Raw genomic sequence first — 22500 nt, 5'->3', positions numbered from 1 at the left:
ATGTCTGTAGCTGAGCCTGGGGTTTGAATCCTACTGTAGTCCTACCACTGTCTTCACATCCCTTCACTTCCTGTCTGGCTACCCACGTGGGCTGCAGTAGTCTCAAGGTCACAGTGATCCGTGGTCTCTGTCTGTCTGTCTGTCTGTCTGTCTGTCTGTCTGTCTGTCTGTCTGTCTGTCTGTCTGTCTGTCTGTCTGTCTGTCTGTCTGTCTGTCTGTCTGTCTGTCTGTCTGTCTGTCTGTCTGTCTGTCTGTCTGTCTGTCTGTCTGTCTACAGTGATCCGTGGTCTGTCTGTCTGTCTACAGTGATCCGTGGTCTCTGTGATGACTATGATCTGGACTTCCCAGCGTTCTACGCCTGCATCGGTCTCTGGAACTCCCTCTTCCTCATCCTTGGAGCTATCTTCAACCTCTCCCTGCTCATGAAGCTGTTTAAAAGGTACTCTGTATGCACTGAATATTATACTGTATTCCACAGTTTATATATGACTATAAATAAGGAAGTAATCAACGAGGGGCTATGAGTTCTATGGGAAAATACTGAATGACATGGAAGGTGTGTTCCCCGACGTGCCAGCAGAGGGGAACACATCCTTCCACGGAGTTATTTCCCAGAGAACGCATAGAGCCCCGAGTTGACTGTCCCTTTCATACCACGGCTATCATTTACCACGTATGAAGCTAGATGTGTTAAACATCCACTGAAGTAGCTAGAGAGTTTAGCAGAGAGCTACAGTAGTTTCTGTGGTAACCAAACAGACTTGCTAGTTTAGCTCATTAAACCGTCAGTCCTAGCTTGGTATTATTAAAATCAAAAATCGCAACGGCAATATAGTTTTCAGTTCAACGTTTGCTTTCAAAAGCAGCTCAGACATAGAACGAGTCAGAACTAAAGCCGTTGGATTCTGCCGTGCTGATATCGTGTGTGTTATAGGGAAATATAAACGGAGTGGTTTAAGCCCTGAATGCCGATTGGCTGACAGCCGTGGTATACCACGGGTATTAAAAAAACATATATTTTTACTGCTCTAATTATGTTGGTAATCAGTTTATAATAGTATTAAGGCTCTCGGGGGTTTGTGGTATGTGGTCAATATACCACGGCTAAAGGCTAAAGGCTGTATCCAGGATACGGCTAAAGGCTAAAGGCTGTATCCAGGATACGGCTAAAGGCTGTATCCAGGATACGGCTAAAGGCTAAAGGCTAAAGGCTGTATCCAGGATACGGCTAAAGGCTAAAGGCTGTATCCAGGATACGGCTAAAGGCTAAAGGCTGTATCCAGGATACGGCTAAAGGCTGTATCCAGGATACGGCTAAATGCTAAAGGCTGTATCCAGGATACGGCTAAAGGCTAAAGGCTGTATCCAGGATACGGCTAAAGGCTAAAGGCTGTATCCGGGATACGGCTAAAGGCTAAAGGCTGTATCCAGGATACGGCTAAAGGCTGTATCCAGGATACGGCTAAAGTCTGTATCCAGGCACTCTGCGATGCGTCGTGTGAAGAACAGACTTAGCCATGGTATATTGATCATATACCCCCTTATGGCCTTATTCATTAAACAATGCACGCTCTAGAATGACCTTCAAGCCAATCAGAAACACGTATTCAACAATGCCATGGTATAACGTACGGTAACATCTATAATGTCATGAAGCTGTTTTAAAGGTCTGGTCGCCTACATCATGGACCATCATTTCACTGATGTTTGTGTTGTTGTTGTCCCCCACCATGAAATCAGGGAGGGGACTGTGGATGTGTCTCTGTTCGTTCGTACGTAGGTTAGTCACTCAGACAGCACTGGCCCGATATCGACAACTTGGCTGAATGATGCATCTTGCCATAGAGATCCGACATTTACAAAAATGGCAGTGATAGGCCCACGTCGGAAGCTATAGTAATGAACTGGAATGTGTTAGTCAAATGTGATATCTCAATTGGCCCAAGGGAAGTGCTGCGTCGTTGGTGGGGGACGACATGTTTACTGTTGTTGCTCTTGTTGTTCTTGTCCTCTCCCAGGTCAACAGAGGAGGTCATAGCTCTGTTCATCTCGATAGCCTTCGTAGTGGACGCTCTGAAAGGAACCGTCAAAAGTAAGGAGGAGGACAACTCAATTTATACCATACGGACCATACAGAACATATACATTACAGACCATTCAGATGATTATATAGCTTACAGACATACAGATTATTATATACCATACAGATTATTATATACCATCCAGATTATTATATACCATACAGACCATTCAGATGATTATATACCATACAGATTATTATATACCATTCAGATTATTATATACCATACAGATTATTATATACCATTCAGATTATTATATACCATAGAGACCATTCAGAACATATACATTACAGACCATTCAGATGATTATATACCATACAGATTATTATATACCATACAGATTATTATATACCATACAGATGATTATATACCATTCAGATTAGAATATATACCATACAGATTATTATATACCATACAGACCATTCAGATTATTATATACCATACAGAATATTATATACCATACAGATTATTATATACCATACAGATTATTATATACCATTCAGATTACTATATACCATACAGATTATTATATACCATTCAGATTACTATATACCATTCAGATTATTATATACCATACGGATTATTATATACCATACAGACCATTCAGATTATTATATACCATACAGACCAAACAGATGATTATATACCATACAGATGATTATATACCATTCAGATTATTATATACCATACAGACCATACAGATTATTATATACCATACAGACCATTCAGATTATTATATACCATACAGACCATACAGATTATTATATACCATACAGATTATTATATACCATACAGATAATTATATACCATACAGATTATTATATACCATACAGACCATTCAGAGTACTATATACCATTCAGATGATTATATACCATACAGATTATTATATACCATACAGACCATTCAGATTATTATATACCATACAGACCATTCAGATTATTATATACCATACAGATTATTATATACCATACAGACAGTTCAGATTACTATATACCATTCAGATTATTATATACCATACAGATTATTATATACCATAAAGACATTCAGATTATTATATACCACACAGATTATTATATACCATACAGACCATTCAAATTATTATATACCATACAGATTATTATGTACCATACAGACCATTCAGATTATTATATACCATACAGATTATTATGTACCATACAGACCATTCAGATTACTATATACAATTCAGATTATTATGTAAAATACAGATTATTATATACCATACAGACCATTCAGATTATTATATACCATACAGATTATTATATACCATACAGATTATTATATACCACACAGACCATTCACATTACTATATACCATTCAGATTATTATATACCATGCAGATTATTATATACCATACAGACCATTCAGATTATTATATACCATACAGATTATTATATACCATACAGACATTCAGATTACTATATACCATACAGATTATTATATACCATACAGACATTCAGATTACTATATACCATTCAGATTATTATATACCATACAGACCATTCAGATTACTATATAGCATTCAGATTATTATATACCATACAGATTATTATATACCATACAGACATTCAGATTACTATATACCATTCAGATTATTATATACCATACGGATTATTATATACCATACAGAACATTCAGATTATTATATACCATACAGATTATTATGTACCATACAGACAATTCAGATTAATATATACCATACAGACCATTCAGATTATTATATACCATACAGACCATACAGATTATTATATACCATACAGACCATTCAGATTATTACATACCATACAGATTATTATGTACCATACAGACCATTCAGATTATTATATACCATACAGATTATTATATACCATACAGACCATTCAGATTACTATATACCATTCAGATTATTGTACACCATACGGATTATTATATACCATACATACCATTCAGATTATTATATACCATACAGATTATTATATACCATACAGATCATTCAGATGATTATATACCATACAGACCATTCAGATTATTATATACCATACAGATAATTATGTACCATACAGACCATTCAGATTATTATATACCATACAGACCATTCAGATTATTATATACCATACAGACCATACAGATTATTATATACCATACAGACCATTCAGATTATTATATACCATACAGATTATTATGTACCATACAGACCATTCAGATTATTACATACCATACAGATTATTATATACCATACAGACCATTCAGATTACTATATACCATTCAGATTATTGTATACCATACGGATTATTATATACCATACATACCATTCAGATTATTATATACCATACAGATTATTATATACCATACAGATCATTCAGATGATTATATACCATACAGACCATTCAGATTATTATATACAATACAGATTATTATATACCATACAGACCATTCAGATTATTATATACCATACGGATTATTATATACCATACAGACCATTCAGATTATTATATACCATACAGACCATACAGATTATTAAATACCATACAGATTATTATATACCATACAGACCATTCAGATTATTATATACCATACAGATTATTATATGCCATTCAGATTATTATATACCATACAGATTATTATATACCATACAGACCATTCAGATTATTATATACCATACAGATGATTATATACCATACAGACCATTCAGATTATTATATACCATACAGACCATACAGATTATTATATACCATACAGATTATTATATACCATACAGATTATTATATACCATACAGACCATTCAGAGTACTGAATACCATTCAGATGATTATATAACATTCAGATTATTATATACCATACAGACCATTCAGATTATTATATACTATACAGACAGTTCAGATTACTATATACCATTCAGATTATGATATACCATACAGATTATTATGTACCATACAGACATTCAGATTATTATATACCATACAGATTATTATATACCATACAGACCATTCAGATAATTATATACCATACAGATTATTATGTACCATACAGACCATTCAGATTACTATATACCATTCAGATTAGTATGTACCATACAGATTATTATATACCATACAGACCATTCAGATTATTATATACCATACAGATTATTATATACCATACAGACCATTCAGATTACTATATACCATTCAGATTATTATATACCATATAGACCATTCAGATTACTATATAGCATTCAGATGATTATATACCATACAGATTATTATATACCATACAGACATTCAGATTACTATATACCATTCAGATTATTATATACCATACAGATTATTATATACATACAGACCATTCAGATTACTATATAGCATTCAGATTATTATATACCATACAGATTATTATATACCATACAGACATTCAGATTACTATATACCATTCAGATTATTATATACCATACAGACCATACAGATTATTATATACCATACAGACCATTCAGATTATTACATACCATACAGATTATTATGTACCATACAGACCATTCAGATTATTATATACCATTCAGATTATTGTATACCATATGGATTATTATATACCATACAGACCATTCAGATTATTATATACCATACAGACCATTCAGATTATTATATACCATACAGATTATTATATACCATACAGACCATTCAGATGATTATATACCATACAGACCATTCAGATTATTATATACCGTACAGATTATTATATACCATACAGACCATTCAGATTATTATATACCATACGGATTATTATATACCATACAGACCATTCAGATTATTATATACCATACAGACCATACAGATGATTATATACCATACAGATTATTATATACCATTCAGATTATTATATACCATACAGATTATTATATACCATACAGACCATTCAGATTATTATATACCATACAGATGATTATATACCATACAGACCATTCAGATTATTATATACCATACAGACCATACAGATTATTATATACCATACAGATTATTATATACCATACAGATAATTATATACCATACAGATTATTATATACCATACAGACCATTCAGATTATTATATACCATACAGATGATTATATACCATACAGACCATTCAGATTATTATATACCATACAGACCATACAGATTATTATATACCATACAGATTATTATATACCATACAGATTATTATATACCATACAGACCATTCAGAGTACTATATACCATTCAGATGATTATATACCATACAGATTATTATATACCATACAGACCATTCAGATTATTATATACCATACAGATTATTATATACCATACAGACAGTTCAGATTACTATATACCATTCAGATTTTTATATACCATACAGATTATTATATACCATACAGACATTCAGATTATTATATACCATACAGATTATTACATACCATACAGACCATTCAGATTATTATATACCATACAGATTATTATGTACCATACAGACCATTCAGATTACTATATAGCATTCAGATTATTATATACCATACGGATTATTATATACCATACAGACCATTCAGATTATTATATACCATACAGATTATTATGTACCATACAGACCATTCAGATTATTATATACCATACAGACCATTCAGATTATTATATACCATACAGACCATTCAGATTATTATATACCATACAGATTATTATATACCATACAGACCATTCAGATTATTATATACCATACAGACCATTCAGATTATTATCTACCATACAGATTATTATATACCATTCAGACCATTCAGATTGTTATATACCATACAGATTATTATATACCATACAGACCATTCAGATTATTATATACCATACAGATTATTATATACCATACAGATTATTATATACCATACAGACCATTCAGATTATTATATACCATACAGATTATTATATACCATTCAGATTATTATATACCATACAGACCATTCAGATTATTATATACCATTCAGATTATTAGATACCATACAGACCATATAGATTATTATATACCATACAGATTATTATGTACCATACAGACCATTCAGATTTATATATACCATTCAGATTATTATGTACCATACAGATTATTATATACCATACAGACCATTCAGATGATTATATACCATACTGATTATTATATACCATACAGACCATTCAGATTATTATATACCATACAGACCATTCAGATTATTATATACCATACAGATTATTATGTACCATACAGACCATTCAGATTATTATATACCATACAGATTATTATGTACCATACAGACCATTCAGATTATTATATACCATACAGACCATTCAGATTATTATATACCATACAGATTATTATGTACCATACAGACCATTCAGATTATTATATACCATACAGATTATTATGTACCATACAGACCATTCAGATTATTATATACCATACAGATTATTATGTACCATACAGACCATTCAGATTATTATATACCATACAGACCATTCAGATTATTATATACCATCCAGATTATTATATACCATACAGAACATAAAGATGATTATATACCATCCAGATTATTATATACCATTCAGATTATTATATACCATACAGACCATTCAGATTATTATATACCATACAGATTATTATATACCATACAGACCATACAGAACATATACATTACAGACCATTCAGTAGGCTACTATGCCCAAGGTATCATTGAGATGATCCAATTGGATATGCTGTGATTATAATTACTCCCTGTTGTCTCCGCCGTCCAGTCTTCCAAACATACTACCACGCCCCAACGCTGACCAACGGAAGTGGAGAGGCGTTGCTACGGCTACAGGAGCAGGGGGGTGTGACCCTACTGGGGGGTAATGGGACGGGGGGAGTAGGCGGGGGAGTGGTGGGGGGCTCTCTCCCTCTGCCTGACTCCTTCATCCAGTGTACCAGGGAGAGACCAGTCCTGTGTCTGCTGCTGATGCTGGGAACCCTGTGGCTGGGCTACACCCTCTACCAGTTTAAACAGAGGTACAGTAGAACCCCCTCTACCAGTTTAAACAGAGGTACAGTAGAACCCCCTCTACCAGTTTAAACAGAGGTACAGTAGAACCCCCTCTACCAGTTTAAACAGAGGTACAGTAGATCCCCCTCTACCAGTTTAAACAGAGAGACAGTAGAAACCCCTCTACCAGTTTAAACAGAGATACAGTAGAACCCCCTCTACCAGTTTAAACAGAGAGACAGTAGATCCCCCTCTACCAGTTTAAACAGAGGTACAGTAGAACCCCCTGAAAAACCTTATGAGGTGTTAAAGTCGGTCACTCACCCACTCCTCCAATCAGAGGACATCCTCCCTGCAGCTAGCTAGCTAACGTTAGGCTCTTTGTCTTTAGCTAGCTAAATGAATAGCTAGTTACATCAATAGATACACTAGCCCAGGGTGTCAAACTTAATCAGCGCACGGACCATATAGAAAAAACTATGATTTTGCGGGCCAGACATCACCTATCAGTTTTTACCAAAAAACATGCAACTGCCACCCAAATTAGAAAAGATACGGTCCTTTTGTAATGGCCACCGACAGTAGTGGTAGGACCCTGGGTTTATCAGCGCGGATATCGACTCTGCCGCTCGAGCTTTTGGGGCTCAGTCGATAGCTCGCTGGACTTCGGGCTAGAATGGTCGAGGGTTCGAGACCTGCTCCCTGCCTGCTTCATTACAGCATGTACACAGGTTGCTGTATCTCGCGATTTAACATATTACAACAAAAGAGATCAATAATATTTATCCAGCCTTTGCTGCTATGCACTACAGATATACATAATATGCTGCGACCCTAATCAAAAAGCGTTTAATAATTAAAAATAACAAAAATGTAGCTGTAGGTTGTTGTAACACTTCAATTTAAAACATGTTTTAATGTGGCTGTAATAGGTCCTACCTGTTCTACTGCTCTAATGTGGCTGTAATAGGTCTACATGTTCTACTGCTCTAATGTGGCTGTAATAGGTCTACATGTTCTACTGCTCTAATGTGGCTGTAATAGGTCTACATGTTCTACTGCTCTAATGTGGCTGTAATAGGTCCTACCTGTTCTACTGCTCTAATGTGGCTGTAATAGGTCCTACATGTTCTACTGCTCTAATGTGGCTGTAATAGGTCTACATGTTCTACTGCTCTAATGTGGCTGTAATAGGTCTACATGTTCTACTGCTCTAATGTGGCTGTAATAGGTCTACATGTTCTACTGCTCTAATGTGGCTGTAATAGGTCTACATGTTCTACTGCTCTAATGTGGCTGTAATAGGTCTACATGTTCTACTGCTCTAATGTGGCTGTAATAGGTCCTACCTGTTCTACTGCTCTAATGTGGCTGTAATAGGTCCTACATGTTCTACTGCTCTAATGTGGCTGTAATAGGTCTACATGTTCTACTGCTCTAATGTGGCTGTAATAGGTCTACATGTTCTACTGCTCTAATGTGGCTGTAATAGGTCCTACATGTTCTACTGCTCTAATGTGGCTGTAATAGGTCCTACATGTTCTACTGCTCTAATGTGGCTGTAATAGGTCCTACATGTTCTACTGCTCTAATGTGGCTGTAATAGGTCTACATGTTCTACTGCTCTAATGTGGCTGTAATAGGTCTACATGTTCTACTGCTCTAATGTGGCTGTAATAGGTCCTACATGTTCTACTGCTCTAATGTGGCTGTAATAGGTCCTACATGTTCTACTGCTCTAATGTGGCTGTAATAGGTCTACATGTTCTACTGCTCTAATGTGGCTGTAATAGGTCTACATGTTCTACTGCTCTAATGTGGCTGTAATAGGTCTACATGTTCTACTGCTCTAATGTGGCTGTAATAGGTCTACATGTTCTACTGCTCTAATGTGGCTGTAATAGGTCTACATGTTCTACTGCTCTAATGTGGCTGTAATAGGTCTACATGTTCTACTGCTCTAATGTGGCTGTAATAGGTCCTACATGTTCTACTGCTCTAATGTGGCTGTAATAGGTCTACATGTTCTACTGCTCTAATGTGGCTGTAATAGGTCCTACATGATCTACTGCTCTAATGTGGCTGTAATTGGTCTACATGTTTTACTGAGGGCCTCTGTGTCTGCTCCCTGCCCTGAGGGCCCCTGTGTCTGCTCCCTGCCCTGAGGGCCCCTGTGTCTGCTCGCTGCCTTGAGGGCCCCTGTGTCTGCTCCCTGCCCTGAGGGCCCCTGTGTCTGCTCGCTGCCCTGAGGGCCCCTGTGTCTGCTCGCTGCCTTGAGGGCCCCTGTGTCTGCTCCCTGCCCTGAGGGCCCCTGTGTCTGCTCGCTGCCCTGAGGGCCCCTGTGTCTGCTCCCTGCCCTGAGGGCCCCTGTGTCTGCTCGCTGCCTTGAGGGCCCCTGTGTCTGCTCGCTGCCCTGAGGGCCCCTGTGTCTGCTCCCTGCCCTGAGGGCCCCTGTGTCTGCTCGCTGCCTTGAGGGCCCCTGTGTCTGCTCCCTGCCCTGAGGGCCCCTGTGTCTGCTCACTGCCCTGAGGGCCCCTGTGTCTGCTCCCTGCCCTGAGGGCCCCTGTGTCTGCTCGCTGCCCTGAGGGCCCCTGTGTCTGCTCGCTGCCCTGAGGGCCCCTGTGTCTGCTCGCTGCCCTGAGGGCCCCTGTGTCTGCTCGCTGCCCTGAGGGCCCCTGTGTCTGCTCGCTGCACTGAGGGCCCCTGTGTCTGCTCGCTGCCCTGAGGGCCCCTGTGTCTGCTCCCTGCCCTGAGGGCCCCTGTGTCTGCTCACTGCCCTGAGGGCCCCTGTGTCTGCTCCCTGCCCTGAGGGCCCCTGTGTCTGCTCGCTGCCCTGAGGGCCCCTGTGTCTGCTCGCTGCCCTGAGGGCCCCTGTGTCTGCTCGCTGCCCTGACGGCCCCTGTGTCTGCTCGCTGCACTGAGGGCCCCTGTGTCTGCTATCTGCCTTGAATGCCCCTGTCAGTCCAGACTCTTTTCAATAAGCTTTGGCATACATAGTCAGATTGTTTTGATTAATCCAATCAACCTCTCTCTCTCTCCTCACTTACTCCCTCTCTCTTCCTCCCTCTATCTCCTCCCCTCTTTCCCTCCCTCTCCTCGCTCCCTCACCCTCTCTCCCTCGCTCTCCCTCCAGTCCATTCCTCCATGCCAAGGTGAGAGAGGTTTTGTCAGACTGTGCCCTGCCCATCTCGGTTTTGGCATTCTCCTTCATCGGATCCTACCTGTTCAACGACATCGAGCGTCAGTACTCCCTCCTTCTCTACTCCTCCTCTCCTGTCTCCTTCGTCTTCATCGGATCCTACCTGTTCAACGACATCAAGCTTCTCCTCCTGTCCTTCTGTCCTTCTATCCTTCAGTACCCTCACCTCCTCTCCTTCAGTACCCTCACCTCCTCACCTCCTCTCCTTCAATACCTTCTCCTCCTCTCCTCCTCTCCTTCAGCACCCTCTCCTCCTCTCCTTCTATCCTTCAGTACCCTCTCCTCCTCTCCTTCTATCCTTCAGTACCCTATCCTCCAGTACCCTCTCCTCCTCCCCTCCTCTCCTCCAGTACCCTCTCCTCCTCTCCTCCAGTACCCTCTCCTCCTCTCCTTCTATCCTTCAGCACCCTCTCCTCCTCTCCTCCTCTCCTTCAGTACCTTCTCCTCCTCTCCTCCTCTCCTTCAGTACCTTCTCCTCCTCTCCTCCTCTCCTTCAGTACCCTCACCTCCTCTCCTTCAATACCCTCTCCTCCTCTCCTTCTATCCTTCAGTACCTTCTCCTCCTCTCCTCTCCTTCAGTACCCTCTCCTCCTCTCCTTCTATCCTTCAGTACCCTCACCTCCTCTCCTTCAATACCCTCTCCTCCTCTCCTTCTATCCTTCAGTACCTTCTCCTCCTCTCCTCTCCTCCAGTACCCTCTCCTCCTCCCCTCCTCTCCTCCAGTACCCTCTCCTCCTCTCCTTCTATCCTTCAGTACCCTCTCCTCCTCCCCTCCTCTCCTTCAGCACCCTCTCCTCCTCTCCTTCTATCCTTCAGTACCCTCTCCTCCTCTCCTCCTCTCCTTCAGCACCCTCTCCTCCTCTCCTTCTATCCTTCAGTACCCTCTCCTCCTCCCCTCCTCTCCTTCAGTACCCTCTCCTCCTCCCCTCCTCTCCTTCAGTACCCTCTCCTCCTCTCCTTCTATCCTAAACATAAACAACGCTAGTCCTCAACCCTAGTCTTCAACGCTAGTCCTCAACCCTAGTCTTCAACCCTAGTCTTCAACCCTAGTCCTCAACCCTAGTCCTCAACCCTAGTCTTCAACCCTAGTCTTCAACCCTAGTCCTCGACCCTAGTCCTCAACCCTAGTCTTCAACCCTAGTCCTCAACCCTAGTCCTCAACCCTAGTCCTCAACTCTAGTCCTCAAATCTAGTCCTCAACTCTAGTCTTCAACCCTAGTCTTCAACTCTAGTCCTCAACCCTAGTCTTCAATCCTAGTCTTCAACCCTAGTCCTCAACCCTAGTCCTCAACCCTAGTCTTCAACCCTAGTCTTCAACCCTAGTCCTCAACCCTAGTCTTCAACCCTAGTCTTCAACCCTAGTCCTCCATCCTAGTCTTCAACCCTAGTCTTCAACCTAGTCCTCAACTCTAGTCCTCAACCCTAGTCCTCAACCCTAGTCTTGTTTCTACAGTTCCAGTGTTTAACTTCCATAACGGTCCGATGTTCAGCGTTGCTCCAGTCGGGAAGTTAACAGTCATGAACGTTTTTTTGGCCATGGGCCTCGGCTTCCTCCTGGCTCTCCTCATCTTCATCGACCAGAACATTGTGGTCTCTCTCACCAACGCTTCCGAGAACAGGTATATGTGCCGACGCTGATGCTCTTCATCTGAGTGTGTGTGTGTGTGTGTGTGTGTGTGTGTGTGTGTGTGTGTGTGTGTGTGTGTGTGTGTGTGTGTGTGTGTGTGTGTGTGTGTGTGTGTGTGTATAAATCAACTGTGTGTGTGTGTGTATAAATCAACTGTGTGTGTGTGTGTGTGTGTGTATAAATCAACTGTGTGTGTGTGTATAAATCAACTGTGTGTGTGTGTGTGTGTGTGTGTGTGTGTATGTGTATGCTCTTTGTGTGTGTGTGTGTGTGTGTGTGTGTGTGTGTGTGTGTGTGTGTGTGTGTGTGTGTGTGTGTGTGTGTGTGTGTCCCAGGCTGCTGAAGGGAACAGCATACCACTGGGACCTGATGCTCTCTGGGCTCATCAACATCCTGATGTCTCTCCTGGGGTTACCATGGATCCACGCAGCCTTCCCCCACTCCACCCTGCACGTCAGACAGCTAGCCTTCGTAGAGCAGCGGGTAGAGGGAGGACATCTATATGAGACGTGAGTTACCTGCCCCTTAGAGACTACCTGCCCCTTGGAGACTACCTGCCCCTTGGAGACTACCTGCCCCTTGGAGACTACCTGCCCCTTAGAGACTACCTGCCCCTTAGAGACTACCTGCACAGACCTGCCCCTTAGAGACTACCTGCACAAACATTTACATCATTTAGCTGCCCCTTAGAGACTACCTGCCCCTTGGAGACTACCTGCCCCTTGGAGACTACCTGCCCCTAGTAGACTACCTGCCCCTTGGAGACTACCTGCACAGACCTGCCCCTTAGAGACTACCTGCACAAACCTGCCCCTTAGAGACTACCTGCCCCTTAGAGACTACCTGCCCCTTAGAGACTACCTGCCCCTTGGAGACTACCTGCCCCTTGGAGACTACCTGCCCCTTGGAGACTACCTGCCACTTAGAGACTACCTGCCACTTAGAGACTACCTGCCCCTTAGAGACTACCTGCCCCTTGGAGACTACCTGCCCCTTGGAGACTACCTGCCCCTTAGAGACTACCTGCCCCTTGGAGACTACCTGCCCCTTAGAGACTACCTGCCCCTTAGAGACTACCTGCCCCTTAGAGACTACCTGCATAGACCTGCCCCTTAGAGACTACCTGCCCCTTGGAGACTACCTGCCCCTTGGAGACTACCTGCACAGACTTGCCCCTTAGAGACTACCTGCCCCCCTGCCCCTTAGAGACTACCTCCCCCTTGGAGACTACCTGCCCCTTGGAGACTACCTGCCCCTTGGAGACTACCTGCCCCTTGGAGACTACCTGCCCCTTAGAGACTACCTGCCCCTTAGAGACTACCTGCCCCTTGGAGACTACCTGCCCCTTGGAGACTACCTGCCCCTTGGAGACTACCTGCCCCTTAGAGACTACCTACAGTGAGGGAAAAAAATATTTGATCCCCTGCTGATTTTGTACGTTTGCCCACTGACAAAGAAAGGATCAGTCTATAATTTTAATGGTAGGTTTATTTGAACAGTGAGAGACAGAATAAAAACAACAAAAATCCTGAAAAACGCTTGTCAAATATGTTATAAAATTATTTGCATTTTAATGTGGGAAATAAGTATTTGACCCCTCTGCAAAACATGACTTAGTACTTGGTGGCAAAACCCTTGTTGGCAATCACAGAGGTCAGATGTTTCTTGTAGTTGGCCACCAGGTTTGCACACATCTCAGGAGGGATTCTCCTCTTTGCAGATCTTCTCCAAGTCATTAAGGTTTCGAGGCTGATGTTTGGCAACTCGAACCTTCAGCTCCCTCCACAAATTTTCTATGGGATTAAGGTCTGGAGACTGGCTAGGTCACTCCAGGACCTTAATGTGCTTCTTCCTGGGCCACTCCTTTTGTTGCCTTGGCCGTGTGTTTTGGGTCATTGTCATGCTGGAATACCCTTCCACGACCCATTTTCAATGCCCTGGCTGAGGGAAGGAGGTTCTCACCCAAGATTTGACGGTACATGGCCCCGTCCATCGTCCCTTTAATGCGGTGAAGTTGTCCTGTCCCCTTAGCAGAAAAACACCCCCAAAGCATAATATTTCCACCTCCATGTTTGACGGTGGGGATGGTGTTCTTGGGGTCATAGGCAGCATTCCTCCTCCTCCAAACAGGGCGAGTTGAGTTGATGCCAAAGAGCTCCATTTTGGTCTCATCTGACCACAACACTTTCACCCAGTTGTCCTCTGAATCATTCAGATGTTCATTGGCAAACTTCAGACGGGCATGTATATGTGCTTTCTTGAGCAGGGGGACCTTGCAGGATTTCAGTCCTTCACGGCGTAGTGTGTTACCAATTGTTTTCTTGGTGACTATGGTCCCAGCTGCCTTGATCATTGACAAGATCCTCCTGTGTAGTTCTGGGCTGATTCCTCACCATTCTCATGATCATTGCAACTCCACGAGGTGAGATCTTGCATGGAGCCCCAGGCCGAGGGATATTGACAGTTATTTTGTGTTTCTTCCATTTGCGAATAATCGCACCAAATGTTGTCACCTTCTCACCAAGCTGCTTGGCGATGGTCTTGTAGCCCATTCCAGCCTTGTGTAGGTCTACAATCTTGTCCCTGACATCCTTGGAGAGCTCTTTGGTCTTGGCCATGGTGGAGAGTTTGGAATCTGATTGATTGATTGCTTCTGTGGACAGGTGTCTTTTATACAGGTAACAAGCTGAGATTAGGAGCACTCCCTTTAACCTCTATGGGCTAGGTGGGACGCTTGCGTCCCACCTACTCAACAGCCAGTCAACCGCTGTTTAAAATCAATTTTTATGCCATTTTTCTCATAAAAAAGCGATAATATTCCGACCGGGAATCTGCGTTTAGGTAAACAGACAAAGGAAAAGAAAGCATTCAGTCGACGCGGGCACGCGCCTAAGCCCATAGTACTCTGAGTGGCCACTTGCCAAAAGCGATAAAGTGTTTCAGCCAGAGCCTGCCTCGATATCGTTCAACGTTTTCCCAGGGCTCTGAGACCCTATGGAAGACGTAGGAAGTGTCACGTTATTGCACAGATCCTGAGTCTTCAATAAAAAGAGCCAAGATGAAACACTACTTCTCAGTCAGGCCACTTCCTGCTTGAAATCTTCTCAGGTTTTGGCCTGCCATATGAGTTCTGTTATACTCACAGACACCATTCAAACAGTTTTAGAAACTTTAGGGTGTTTTCTATCCAAAGCCAATAATTATATGCATATTCTAGTTACTGGGCAGGAGTAGTAACCAGATTAAATCGGGTACATTTTTTATCCGGCTGTGTCAATACTGCCCCCTAGCCCTAACAGGTTAACGACCCAAGGATTTACTTTTTCCATCGAAGCCGAGGACTCCAGATCATCCAACTCAAAATTAAATTTCACATGTGCCGAATACAATGCTTACTTACAAGCCCCTAACCAACAATGCAGTTTAAAAAATACGAATAAGAAATAAAAGTAACAAATAGTTAAAGAGCAGCAGTAAATAACAATAGCGAGACTATATACAGGGGGTACCGGTACAGAGTCAATGTGGAGGCTATATACAGGGTATTACGGTACAGAGTCAATGTGGAGGCTATATACAGGGTGTACCGGTACAGAGTCAATGTGGAGGCTATATACAGGGGGTACCGGTACAGAGTCAATGTGGAGGCTATATACAGGGGGTACCGGTACAGAGTCAATGTGGAGACTATATACAGGGTGTACCGGTACAGAGTCAATGTGGAGGCTATATACAGGGGGTACCGGTACAGAGTCAATGTGGAGGCTATATACAGGGGGTACCGGTACAGAGTCAATGTGGAGGCTATATACAGGGGGTACCAGTACAGAGTCAATGTGCGGGGGCACCAGTTAGTCGAGGTAATTGAGGTAATATGTACATGTAGGTAGAGTTATTAAAGTGACTATGCATAGATAATAACAGAGAGTAGCAGTGGCGTAAAGGGGGGGTGTAATGCAAATAGTCTGGGTAGCCATTTTGATTAAATGTTCAGGATTCTTATGGCTTGGGGGTAGAAGCTGTTTAGAAGCCTCTTGGACCTAGACTTGGTGCTCCGGTACTGCTTGCCATGCGGTAGCAGAGAGAACAGTCTATGACTAGGGTGGCTAGAGTCTTTGACAATTTGTAGGGCCTTCCTCTGACACCGCCTGGTATAGAGGTCCTGGATGGCAGGAAGCTTGGACCCTGTGATGTTCTGGGCCGTATACACTACCCTCTGTAGTGCCTTGCGGTCGGAGACCAAGCAGTTGCCATATCAGGCAGTGATGCAACCAGTCAGGATGCTCTCGATGGTGAAGCTGTAGAACCTTTTGAGGATCTGAGGACCCATGCCAAATCTTTTCAGTCTCCTGAGGGGGAATAGGCGTTGTCATGCCTTCTTCCCAATTTTCTTGGTGTGCTTGGACCATATTAGTTTGTTGGTGATGTGGACACCAAGGAACTTGAAGCTCTCAACCTGCTCCACTACAGCCCCATCAATGAGAATTGGGGCGTGCTCGGTCCTCCTTTTCCTGTAGTCCACAATCATCTCCTTTGTCTTGATCACGTTAAGGGAGAGGTTGTTGTCCTGGCACCACACAGCTAGGTCTCTAACCTCCTCCCTATAGGCTATCTTGTCGTTGTTGGTGATCAGGCCAACCACTGTTGTAACATCAGCAAACTTAATGATGGTGTTGGAGTCGTTCCTGGCGGTGCAGTCATGAGTGAACAGGGAGTACAGGAGGGGACTGAGCACACACCCTTGAAGGGCCCCCATGTTGAGGATCAGCGTGGCGGATGTGTCGTTACCTGCCCTCACCACCTGGGGGCGGCCCGTCAGAAAGTGCAGGTTCCAGTTGCAGAGGGAGGTGTTTAGTCCCAGATCCTTAGCTTAGTGATGAGATTTGAGGGCACTATGGTGTTGAATGCTGAGCTGTAGTCAATGAATAGCATTCTCACATAGGTGTTCCTTTTGTCCAGGTGGGAAAGGGCAGTGTGGAGTGCAATAGAGATTGCATTATCTGTGGATCTGTTGGGGCAGTATGCAAATTGGAGTGGGTCTAGGGTTTCTAGGATAATGGTGTTGATGTGAACCATGACCAGCCTTTCAAACACTTGGCTACGGACGTGAGTGCTGCGGGTCTGTAGTCATTTAGGCAGGTTGCCTTTGTGTTCTTGGGCACAGGGACTATGGTGGTCTGCTTGAAGCATGTTGATATTACAGACTCGGACAAGGAGAGGTTGAAAATGTCAATGAAGACACTTGCCAGTTGGTCAAACTGTAGTTTTGGCAAGTTGGTTAGGACACCTACTTTGTGCATGACACAAGTAATTTTTCAAACAGTTGTTTACAGACAGATTATTTAACTTACAATTCACTGTATCACAATTCCAGTGGGTCAGAAGTTTACATACACTAAGTTGACTGTGCCTTTAAACAGCTTGGCAAATTCCAGAAAATTATGTCATGGCTTTATAAGCTGCTTATAGGCTAATTGACATAATTTGAGTCAATTGAAGGTGTACCTGAGGATGTATTTCAAGGCCAACCTTCAAACTCAGTGCCTCTTTGCTTGACATCACGGGAAAAGAAAAAGAAAATCAGCCAAGACCTCAGAAAAAAATTTGTAGACCTCCACAAGTCTGGTTCATCCTTGGGTGCAATTTCCAAATACCTGAATTTATCACGTTCATCTGTACAAACATTAGTACGCAAGTATAAACACCATGGGACCACGCAACCATCATACCGCTCAGGAAGGAGACGCGTTCTGTCTTCTAGAGACGAACGTACTTTGGTGTGAAAAGTGCAAATCAATTCCAGAACAACAGCAAAGGACCTTGTGAAGATGCTGGAGGAAACAAGTACAAAGTTCTCTATATCCATAGTAAAATGAGTCCTATATCGACATAACCTGAAAGGCTGCTCAGGAAGGAAGAAGCCACTGCTCTAAAACCACCATAAAAAAGCCAGACTACGGTTTGCAACTGCACATGGGGACAAAGATCATACTTTTTGGAGAAATGTCCTCTGGTCTGATGAAACAAAAATAGAACTGTTTGGCCATAATGACCATTGTTATGTTTGGAGGAAAAAGGGGGAGGCTTGCAAGCTGAAGAACACCATCCCAACCATGAAGCATGGGGGTGGCAGCATCATGTTGTGGGGGTTCTTTGCTGCAGGAGGGACTGGTGCACTTCACAAAATAGATGGCATCACCTGCACAAGATCGGTACATCCAAACATCGCACCTGCAGGACAGGTACAGGATGGCAACAACTGCCTGAGTTACACCAGGAACGCACAATCCCTCCATCAGTTCTCAGACTGTTCGCAATAGGCTGAGAGAGGCTGGCCTGAGGGCTTGTAGGCCTGTTGTAAGGCAGGTCCTCACCAGACATCACCGGTTGGGGCGGTGTGTCACAGCATCATCGGACTGAGCTTGTTGTCATTGCAGGCAATCTCAACGCTGTGTGTTACAGGGAAGACATCCTCCTCCCTCATGTCGTACCCTTCCTGCAGGCTCATCCTGACATGACCCTCCAGCATGACAATGCCACCAGCCATACTGCTCGTTCTGTGAGTGATTTCCTGCAAGACAGGAATGTCAGTGTTCTGCCATGGCCAGCGAAGAGCCCGGATCTCAATCCCATTGAGCACATCTGGGACCTGTTGGATTGGAGGGTGAGGGCTAGGGCCATTCCCCCCAGAAATGTCTGGGAACTTGCAGGTGCCTTGGTGAAAGAGTGGGGTAACATCTCACAGCAAGAACTGGCAAATCTGGTGCAGTCCATGAGGAGAAGATGCACTGCAGTATTTAATGCAGCTGGTGGCCACACCAGATACTGACTGTTACTTTTGAGGGACACATTATTCCATTTATTTTAGTCACATGTCTGTGGAACTTGTTCAGTTTATGTCTCAGTTGTTGAATCTTGTTAAGTTCATTCAAATATGTACACATGTTAAGTTTGAAAATATATGCAGTTGACAGTGAGAGGACGTTTCTTTTTTTGCTGAGTTTATGTTACCGGTCAAAAGTTTTAGAACAACTACTTATTCAAGGGTTTTTCTTTATTTTTACTGTTTTCTATGGAATCGTGCAGTAACCAAAAAAGTGTTAAACAAATAGATTGGATATTTGAGATTCTTCAAATAGCCACCCTTTGCCTTGATGACAGCTTTGCACACTCTTGGCATTCTCTCAACCAGCTTCACTTGGAATGCTTTTCCAACAGTCTTGAAGGAGTTCCCCCTTATGCTGAGCACTTGTTGGCTGATTTTCGTTCACTTTGCGGTCCAATTAATCCCAAACCATGTAAATTGTGTTGAGGTATTCCATCACTCTCCTTCTTGGTCAAATAGCCCTTAGCCTGGAGGTGTGTTGGGTCATGTGTGTTGGGTCATGTTCTCCCTAGGTCAGCTCAATGAGTTGAAACAGGAAAAGGGCGAGATGACAGCAATCTGTAAATCATTGAGAGAGGAAATCAGTTCTGTGTGTTAATCCATGATAACAATGACAGATAAATCAGTCAAGGGACGATCAAGGTGGAACAATATGGTTGTGGACGGAATTGCAGAATCTCCACATGAGACCTGGACGGAGTCTGAGGACAAAGTGAGGGAAATGATCTCTGAGAAATTGAAGATGAACCACAGGAAGATTCAGGTGGAATGCACCCACAGGACGGAAAAACCCACCATCGGCCCAGTTGACAGGCCCAGGCCGATAGTGGTCAAGTTCCTGAGGTTCAAGGACAAGGTAGCTGTTCTGGAAAGAGCCAAGAACTTGAGAAGAACGTTTATCTTCCTCGACGAGGACTATCCTGAAGCTGTCTGAGCGACCCGAAGCAGAAATAAAGGGTCCAATCGGGGCAATGTAAAGGGGGTACGAGCAACCCCTTCCTCCGCGCCGTCCTCTGACTTGGCATCGGAAGGTCTACCCGTCTCCTCTCCCGAAACCCCCCTCTTGTCATCTTTCAACGAGAAAATTTGTTGTTTTCTCCTTAAACCCTCCCTGACTTGCACCAAAAGCTCAGCCTTCAGGGCTTTCTCACCAAACCCTCCCTGACTAGCACCAACAGCTCAGCCTTCAGGGCTTTCTCACCAAACCCTCCCTGACTAGCACCAACAGCTCAGCCTTCAGGGCTTTCTCACCAAACCCTCCCTGACTAGCACCAACAGCTCAGCCTTTAGGGCTTTCTCACCAAACCCTCCCTGACTAGCACCAAAAGCTCAGCCTTCAGGGCTTTCTCACCAAACCCTCCCTGACTAGCACCAAAAGCTCAGCCTTCAGGGCTTTCTCACCAAACCCTCCCTGACTAGCACCAACAGCTCAGCCTTTAGGGCTTTCTCACCAAACCCTCCCTGACTAGCACCAAAAGCTCAGCCTTCAGGGCTTTCTCACCAAACCCTCCCTGACTAGCACCAACAGCTCAGCCTTTAGGGCTTTCTCACCAAACCCTCCCTGACTAGCACCAACAGCTCAGCCTTTAGGGCTTTCTCACCAAACCCTCCCTGACTAGCACCAACAGCTCAGCCTTTAGGGCTTTCTCACCAAACCCTCCCTGACTAGCACCAACAGCTCAGCCTTTAGGGCTTTCTCACCAAATCCTCCCTGACTAGCACCAACAGCTCAGCCTTTAGGGCTTTCTCAGGGACGAAGAGTCCATAATGGTCAGCTATAGCGCAAAGGTCTACTTTACACAACCCCACCAACCGATCAACAGAGGGCGCTTCAATAAACTGGGATGAGGCAGCCATTTTGTACACTGCAGCCTTCTGAACACACAAACTAAACAAGTCATCCAAACTCACAACCTACCACCACACCTCAATCACCAATCGCGGAGAGCTCAGAGCAGCAGGGTCCGGTGGGTTTAATGGAATCCCGGATGAGCCCCCATTATGTTACGTACGCCTCTTGGAGGAGGGAACTCAACACCCTGCGACACTCAACTCCCAGTGGAGTGAAAGAGGGATGTGATTGTAGGTGGAGGTAAGGATGACAGAGGCAGAGAATATTACCGTTTACTGGGAATTTATTTCCTTCACACGGTAATGTGGGGAAAAGAGGCTGGACAAAACCAAAGCAAAGAAAGTATAAGTTAGAGTCCTCTCTCCTACATTACCTGCCTTCCCAGTACTTAACTAACCAACCTGTTAGGGCTAGGGGGCAGTATTGACACGGCCGGATAAAAAACGTACCCGATTTAATCTGGTTACTACTCCTGCCCAGTAACTAGAATATGCATATAATTATTGGCTTTGGATAGAAAACACCCTAAAGTTTCTAAAACTGTTTGAATGGTGTCTGTGAGTATAACAGAACTCAAATGGCAGCCCAAAACCTGAGAAGATTCCAAACAGGAAGCGCCCTCTCTGACAAGTTGTTGTTCATCTTGGCTCTTTTTATTGAAGACTGAGGATCTTTGCCGTAACGTGACACTTCCTACGGCTCCCATAGGCTCTCGGAGCCCGGGAAAAAGCTGAATGATATCGAGGCAGCCTCTGGCTGAAACACATTATCGCGTTTGGATAGTGGCTGGTCAGAGTACTCTGAGACTCACGCTCGTGCACGAGGGCATGAGATGTATTTATTTTCTCTCTCTTTGTACGTATACAGGCTTTCCCGGTCGGAATATTATCACTTTTTT

At 43.1% G+C, this 22500-nt stretch overlaps 1 protein-coding gene across 1 annotated transcript in view; it reads left to right on the top strand.

Annotated features, from left to right (window-relative positions):
• LOC106596642 (solute carrier family 4 member 11) overlaps positions 1 to 22500 on the top strand; it is a 48521-nt gene that overhangs the window by 7660 nt on the left and 18361 nt on the right. Inside the window, exons 5-10 of the mRNA XM_082957300.1 lie at positions 307 to 439; positions 2019 to 2092; positions 7812 to 8064; positions 11172 to 11278; positions 12697 to 12856; positions 13200 to 13373. Of these exons, the coding sequence (XP_082813426.1) occupies positions 307 to 439; positions 2019 to 2092; positions 7812 to 8064; positions 11172 to 11278; positions 12697 to 12856; positions 13200 to 13373 (901 nt within the window). The remainder of the gene's footprint in view (positions 1 to 306; positions 440 to 2018; positions 2093 to 7811; positions 8065 to 11171; positions 11279 to 12696; positions 12857 to 13199; positions 13374 to 22500) is intronic.

Source organism: Salmo salar, chromosome 01 (genome assembly GCF_965601325.2).
Source record: "Salmo salar chromosome 01, fSalSal1, whole genome shotgun sequence".
NCBI classification, from domain to species: domain Eukaryota; kingdom Metazoa; phylum Chordata; class Actinopteri; order Salmoniformes; family Salmonidae; genus Salmo; species Salmo salar.
The sequence above is the reverse complement of the archived record's forward strand: the minus strand, read 5'-3'. Positions and strand labels throughout refer to the sequence as shown.